At 33.3% G+C, this 7851-nt stretch overlaps 2 protein-coding genes across 2 annotated transcripts; one reads left to right on the top strand and one right to left on the bottom strand.

The window, feature by feature from the left end:
* The first annotated feature begins 2563 nt into the window (after nt 1-2563).
* Nucleotides 2564-3514, top strand: LOC129291557 (uncharacterized protein At3g17950). The gene is made up of 2 exons (XM_054929010.1): nt 2564-2771; nt 2852-3514. The coding sequence occupies exons 1-2, from the start codon at nt 2688-2690 to the stop codon at nt 3359-3361; spliced, it is 594 nt and encodes a 197-aa protein (XP_054784985.1). The 5' UTR covers nt 2564-2687; the 3' UTR covers nt 3362-3514.
* Nucleotides 3515-4989: 1475 nt separating this feature from the next.
* Nucleotides 4990-5894, bottom strand: LOC129295675 (uncharacterized). The gene has a single exon (XM_054934218.1). It carries the CDS (start codon nt 5749-5751, stop codon nt 5257-5259), a length of 495 nt encoding a protein of 164 aa, XP_054790193.1. The 5' UTR covers nt 5752-5894; the 3' UTR covers nt 4990-5256.
* Between the last annotated feature and the right edge of the window lie 1957 nt (nt 5895-7851).

Below are 7851 nucleotides of genomic sequence, written 5' to 3'. Positions count from 1 at the left end.
TTCCATTGTTTGGTATCCTAAGAAACAAGTGTTACCACCTTTCGTTTAAACTAATTCGAACTCTTATTGTATGAAACTATTATTACTGACGGCAACCTAATGGATATTTTGAGAATACTTTTAATATATTTATTTAACATGATTGCATATCTCAGCACTCAAACTTAAAACCATAGATAAATTAATTTAACTCCTTCAATTAATTAAACCAAGCACTCCCCAATCATTTTTTTTAACACTTCATTCCATACTAAATTGAGTTCTCAAAAGCCAATTATTTTAACTAACTTAATATGATATGAGTGACGAAAATTCTCATTACTTGAGCAAGTAGTTAATTATTCAAATCTCTACTTTTATGCATATGACAATTTAATTGGGAGGAAAATATCATTTGTCTTCAGTAATGGAAGAGATAATATCTGCTGTTAGTGGGGCTTAATCCTTACACTCAGCATAAAAGCCAGTTAATTTTTGCAAATTTTAGAGCTAGTTGTCAATACTCAAGAGTTCGTAAATATACTATATTTTTTCATTTCTAATCGTTTTTCTATTTTTTTAATTCTTCAACTCTAATAAATTATTTTTTTTAAATAATATCTAAGATTTGGTTTAAGGGCTGACCCTAGTAAAGTAGCAAGTTTCATGACTCGATAGGACCAGCCACAAAAAGATCATGAAAAAATAAAGGCTATTATCCTAATGCAATCATACTCATCTTTTAATATTCAAAGGTTAACTCTAGAGATTTAACATATTTTTAATTTTTAACTGTATTAATTTACATGCAATTTTTTATTTTCCATGAAATCTTATTCAAGACATTATCTATTTGGCATTAAACATAGGCATCTATCCCAATGAGTATTTAAACCTTAATTTACATCATTATAAGAGACTAGTTATTTTTGTTAAACCCAATTGTTAGTTAATAAGGTTCGATTCTTAGATGTGTGTGTGTATATATATATATATAAAACATTACTTAGGAGAGAATAGTCTGTTAAATGACGCTCAGGTTCCATGTTTATATATATATATATATATAATTAATAAAGCTAACCATTAACAAATGTTAGTTATGCCTTGCCAAGGTCATCATCACCCATGATAGCTTGGCTTGCAATTTGCCTTTATGTTACAATTATTTAGGGCTTATTGGCATTATACCTATTCAGAAAAACGTGTTTTGCAATCTTTTTATTATTTTATTCGGCAAGTTAACAATCCAATAAAATCAAACCATCCCCACCAGAGTATTACAAGTTAAAGACGGCCTGTAAAAATGCTAATGTTGTTCAAGGTTCAAGAGAAATGGCCCAAAAAAATACTGTTCAAGAGATTTTCAGTACCCCTCTACTCTTTTCAAAGGATCACAAGTGTCATTTGATATTAAAAGTTTTTTTTTTGCCTTACATAAATATTATTTTATAAGAGGAAATTCTGTTTAAGATGCAATGATCAATATTAAATAAGTACATATTTTCTAGGGTGGATTTAATTTTTTTTACACATTTATCTTTATATTGAGAACATAATTCAATTCAAGACACAGGTGTAGAAAGAAAAGATACAATAGCAATTAATTGAATTGCCGTTAATGGTAAAATATTAATATAGTTTCAAATAAGCTCACAATGTACATATGCAAAACAAGATGCAATATTGAAAAAACTAAATCAAATTAAGTAGTTAGTAAATAATTAAGAATATAAATTCTGAATAAAAATGAAAAAATTACAAGTCATTATTGTTTTGTTATTATATGAGGGACAATTTTTATTTGTTTACCATTCGTTGCCATTCCTTCCTTATATAGATGGAACGATTTTCTTGGCTTTCGCTGAAAAAAAAGGTGTTAACAAGAATGTCAATGATATAAAATGTAGATAGATTGTTATTAATTTAAAATAAGTTATTATTAAAACTCAAATGAATACTTATTAATAAAAGATTAATTCAAATCAATAAATATCTATTCAAATTTTGAAAATAATTAATTATTAATTGATATAAATTTTATATAGAAAACATTAATTATCATTTTCTCAATTTAATAAAAAACTATGATTAACTCAACAGGATACTTAATCATGATGCTTCTCTTACGTCAAAATCTAACTTTGGTGATCCCTTACTTAATTTGGGAGATCCTATTTATTTTTTTTAAAAAAATTAACTATAACTTAGTTAAAATAGATAATAATCTATTTAATAATATATATTACTATTATGTCCACGCTATCATTCCTTTTTTTATTATTTGAATAGATAAAAGATATCTTCTATTTATTTATTTTTTTCTCATTTCACTTCATCATAGGAGTATGTATCGAACAAAGCCTAACTCACATTAAAAGGTAAATCGCTCTCTTTAAAAGTTATTAATAATGAAACTTATGTTCTACATATATGAAGTATTTTACTATTTTTCTCAAAGGGAAAAGGTAAACTGTAGCTTTACATTTTATTTTATTTTTTAAGAAAATCTGCACATTTTTTTTTTGACATCATTTTACCCAGCTGGTTAGCATGAATTCGAACACAATCATCTCTGGTTCTCTTCCTCTTCGGTCCTCACAGGCCATAATAAAATTAACTCAATCACAGAACTCAACGGCACCACTTCTGTCTCCTTCAAAAATCTCACGAGCAATCCAGTTTGATCTCTGGAACATACGCAAAAAATGCTAGATCCAGCTAGTGAATTGTTGCCGGCACCGTCTTCGCCCACCATCTCCTCCGTTTCCTCCTCCGATCTCGACACTGAGGTGTCTCAATCTCACTTTCCTGATTTCACCATTTTTTCCTTGAATTAATTATTTGATCTTATTTTCGGTGTTGTTTACAGTCCACGGGGTCGTTCTTTCACGATAGGAGCACTACTTTGGGTACTTTGATGGGAGTGAGCTTTCCAGCCATTACTTTCAGAGCCACATCTCAGCATCGAGACCCTCATTCCGCCACCGCTGGAGCCGTCCCCTCGTTAGGAGGCTCGAGGAGAGGCGTCAAGCCTAATAAGAAAAATAGGAGAGCAAAGGCGGTGGACGCGGCGGCGGTCGTGGCAGAAAGGCGAAGGAGATGGTGGAGCCTGTGCAGGGACGGCGACGCGAGGCCGGCAGCTTCGCTCGGTGACTTCCTTGAGGTGGAACGGAGGTTCGGCGACGGCGCGTTTTACGGCACAGCCGCTGAGCTCGAAGGAATGGTCATGGGTCAGCAGAGGAATGGTGGACGAATGTTATTCGCGAACGGTAGAGTTCTCCCGCCGGCCACCGACGTCGACGACGGAGCTTCAACGGCGGGGAGTCTGTGCAATAGATTTCCGGTTTCACTCACCGGGATCTGTAGCGGCGGTGCATAATAGATAGGATATATTTCTGAATTTTGAATTTTCAACAATAAAAAACCAAAAGAAAAGGAAAAAGAAAAAGAAAATTGGGACTGTCTTGACTCTTGAGTCTTGAGGGTTGTTTGGTTGATGATTAGTTAGTAATCTGATTATTTTCAGTGTTCATCTTGTGGCTTTGGTTTACAAGCAAAAGGCAAGGTGATGCCTTTTAGGCTTTTTCACTTTCTTCCTTTTCCTTTTATGATGCGGAGTGGTCCATATAATCAATCTACAAAATGGGTGATTGACGGTAATCATGTTTCACTTTTGGCAAAATTCAAATTAATTAATTATGAAAAATGGTTTTAGGTATTATTGCTTGATTGATGCATCAATCAACCCCACCTCCAGGAAAATAAAATTCTGTCCTCTGCTAAGGTGCAAATTTGTGTCTCCCACTGTATCACTTCAAACAAAAGAGTGATCGATTTTCCAGGGAAAAAGGCATCCTTTCTTTCTTACTCAGAAGAACTGTAATTTCAATTTCAAATTTTAGTAATAGACAGAACAGTTGCTATCAAAGTAGGTCATAGAGTTCCTTAATTATATATGTTACTTCATAGTTTTGTGGTTTTCATTGTTTAACTTGAAGGTGTACGTTTCTTTTTGTCGTTTCTTTTTTTTTGAACATTCGAAAACAAGTTCGTGTGGCTTCCTTCATGTGTCCTCATCCTTTTCTTTTGTGTTTTGTTTGATTCTATTAAAAGAAACAACAAGGAGGGAGACAACTTCGGAGTTTTACATTCGTTGTTTTTAAAACCTTTTTTTGTTGAGAAATTGGCTCGGAAATTGAATATAATCCTGAAATTATGTTCGTCTTAAGAAAGCCAGCATAAATTAAGTACAGTAGAGCTGACCTGAAGATTTAAATAATTTATAATCAATTTACCCATCATATATATTTCGAGCAGACCCTACAAGACTCCAACTTGCAATTCTTAAATTAACTCGAAAATAACCCCCCCAAAAAAAAAAAAAAAACTTGATATCTTCCTATTCCTATTCATCATTTTATATTTTACATCATTTGCTTACAAAATAATAATAATAGTAATAATAATAATAATAATAATAATAATAATAATAATAATAATAATAATAATAAAGGATCTTTCTCCAATCGTTCTGCTGGAGAACTCAGACTTCAGGCTGCCCTGTTTCTGCTCTGTTTAAAACACTGCAAATAGTTGAGTTGGTGAATGGTGAGTTACTGAGTTCCTTGCACACATACTCTTTAAATGCTAAAAAGTAAAAACCCTGCCATTATTGCATCAGTGGAGAACTGGAGATTCATACTTCGTAAGACTTCTCTCTTCTAATACATTCTCTTTATGTTAATAAATATAATCGTTCCAAACTAGCATTCCTTAATGTCAAAGGATCCAAAAATGCTTAAGATCTGATAAACTGCTTTTTAGATTTTCGCTGGTTTAAAAGCATCTGATAAATTGGAACTCTAAATTGATTCCAAGCGACTTTAAAACCCTCATGTGAAGCTTCTTGCATCACATGTGTTCTCAGTTTGATAGCTTAAACTTTTAACTCAAAGAAATATTTGACAAAGCATTTTTCTTTCTTCGTTTTCTTTTTCGGTTTAGATAAAATAAGAATGGTAATGTCTATAGCAAAGAAAATACAACAGATGTTCAGATCCAGTGGGATTTCCCAGAAATTAGCAGATCCAATCTTGCTACTTTCCCGAGCAAAAACTCTAAATCTACGGAAGTTTCAGAGCAGGATTTGCAAGAGTAGTATTGTATGTATACAACAGATCTAATGTAAACTCAATATATATCAAGAATATCTACTAACAAGTACAAGTAATACACAAAAGAAAAAAAGAAAGGTTTTTGTCCATGAAAACTGCCTCAGGGAATTTCATCAATGGTCTCCAATGCAGGTCTCCAAGATCCCTGCTTTGAAAAGCATCTTTTCTCAATCTTCTCTCCCTCACAACCCACCGTATCATCATCATGACCTTCAAGTCTCTTTGCTTCAGAAGGAAACATACAGACAGGAAAGATCTTCCCCAGATTATTAAATCCTCCATGCTTGACAGCCCTAGAAGCTTTATAATTCATGGAGCTAATCTCTTCATGTGTCAGCACAGAGTAGAGCAGCTCCATGGGAAGAAGAAAGTAGAACTTTTTCCTCTCAAGCTCTTCATCAGCCAGAAGCCCTTGAATCCTATGACCTACTTTGAGGAAGCCAGAGTCACACACAAACTGACCGGGATTCTCAAGCATTAGTTCTGCAGCTTTCACTGCCCTTGTGTAGGACTCTAGCCTTCCATCTAAAGACAAGACCTTGATTCCCCCATTTGATATCATCAAGGAAGGTGTGCAAGAAGCTGCATTGCCCATATTTCTGACTTCTGAGAAAGAGACAAAGTGGGTTTGTGGAATTGTTCTTGTCTGGAAATGGTGGAGGGAAAGGAAAGGACTGAAGGAAGGTGGTGATAGTGGTGGTGATGAAGCTTCTGTGAATGTGAGGTACTATATATTCAGGCAAAGCAACCTGTCAGTTGAGAAAATAAAGAAAATTGTTGTTTGTCTTTTTTCTGGCTGAAGGTCCATGGATAGTTGGGTAATCTGTTGGCACATCTTATTTTGTGTCTTTTTATTTTTATATTAAAATTAATAATGGTTGTCGTACTCTTAGTGACATGTTTCGAGACCACAATTTTCCTTCTGGCAGTGGCTTTGTTTTATTTACTTTTATGCAGCTAGACAGTTTTTTTAGAAAAGTCCTCAAGTTGGGTACAGTAAACAATCGATTAATGTGCCAAAAAAAAAAAAGAAACAAAATGGATTGATAGATTATAAGTTTACAACATCTAGAAGCCCCAGTTCAATGAACTGCTGCTACTTTATTTGATAATCAGCTGATTTTTCAGTCATGTAAGATTCATGAAACCAAGTATTTCAAATAATGGGATTGAATGTTACAAAAAAAAAAGGGGGGGGTTGATTGACATATTATTTATGGATTCTTTTTTTGCAGAGACTTTAAGTGTAAAAAGTGGGAAACTTCTTTCTAACAGGAAAAAAAAAAAATAGCCATGTGTCCTTGGCAACCATTTAAGCATACAACTTGTGTCCTTTTATGCCAATTTGAAGATCATATTCTATTTCCTGTATTAGGACAGAAAAAAGAGCCAGCCTGTCAAATTTGGCCTATTCTAGAACTTTGTGAGATAAAATACCTAGAAATGGGGCCTTTGAATGCAATTTTCCCCTTGCCAAAAAAATAATTGGAATTGAATTTCCAAATTAGTTAAATTGTGTGAGAAAGAGTAAGCAAGTTTTTTATTGTAATAGCAGTGGTGCACATGGAGAGGGGTGGAGGAAGAGGACATGAAACGCCACAAAAGGACAGCACCAAACCCATGATTAGATATGGTAGGAAGCAAATTGCTTGATTTTATTCTATTTGCAAATGAAGGAGAGGCCCTTCACTCTTCATCTAATGGCTTGGAATACTTAGTATTGTGAATAATAAACAAACAAACAAACAAACATATTTGTGTTGTTGGGAGACGTGAAAGGGCCATCATCTTCTTTCTTCTTCTTCTTCAACATCATCTAATGGCAAATGTCAAATCTTTTTGATTTGGTATCTGGTCGCTATCTATCACTACCCAATGCTAGCTTGCTCTCATATATTCCCCATCCCATGAATTAGTTTTTAATGCAGTTCATGAACTAAGCTTCACTTGCATGTGCTTCTGCTCCCATCTGGCCCCCTTTCATTATTTATCCTCTTAGCGGCTGATTTTATCTCTTGCTTCTGCTTCATCTGTCAGATCCATTTTGGCTCAAGATTTCACCCAAATCATTCCGTCCTTTTTGCCTCTTGTAACTCAGCTTAGAACTTTTTTCCCCCCTCTCACTCAGGCCTCGTTTAGTATGATAGAAGAGTATTTGATAGAATCGAAATCGAAATTGAAATTAGAATCAGAATCGGAATAAGAATTGAATTGAGTTTTAAAAGTGTGTTTGGTATGAAGATGGAATCATGATATAATTTTAATAAGTATATGTATTTAAAATATAAAAAATCAAAATACCCTTTATTTTATTTTTTTAATGAAATACTTAACAATAAAAAAATAAAGAATGTACTTTTAAAGCTCAAAATACCTTTTATTTTATTTTTTTAATGACACATAAGCCAATTTCATGTTGAGTTGGTGGATTTCATGGTCTCTACAATGGAATTGGATTCCATCAATTTTGATGGAATCAGATTCCTTCAAGAAAGCAATTCTGATATGCCAAACAAGCCAACTGAAGAATTCCATGTCCAATTTCATTTCCCTTTTCACAATTTTGATATACCAAACATGGCCTCAGTTTTTTTGAGAAAAAAATTTAAACAAATTGAATCTCAAACTCACTAAAAATTAAGACATGTTTTTAAACTTAAAAACACTTACAAATACATTTATAAATCATCCATCA

Source organism: Prosopis cineraria, unplaced genomic scaffold (assembly GCF_029017545.1).
Source record: "Prosopis cineraria cultivar Desert tree isolate PC_DT_omini unplaced genomic scaffold, ASM2901754v1 PC1, whole genome shotgun sequence".
NCBI lineage: Eukaryota > Viridiplantae > Streptophyta > Magnoliopsida > Fabales > Fabaceae > Prosopis > Prosopis cineraria.
Note: the sequence above shows the minus strand (reverse complement) of the source record. Positions and strands in the feature narration are given on the sequence as shown.

Coding starts and splice junctions, on each gene's coding strand:
- LOC129291557 (XM_054929010.1), top strand. CDS start 2,688: ATGCTAGATCCAGCTAGTGAATTGTTGCCGGCACCGTCTTCGCCCACC. Junction 2,772..2,851: donor CCTCCGATCTCGACACTGAG/GTGTCTCAATCT, acceptor TGTTGTTTACAG/TCCACGGGGTCGTTCTTTCA.
- LOC129295675 (XM_054934218.1), bottom strand. CDS start 5,751: ATGGGCAATGCAGCTTCTTGCACACCTTCCTTGATGATATCAAATGGG.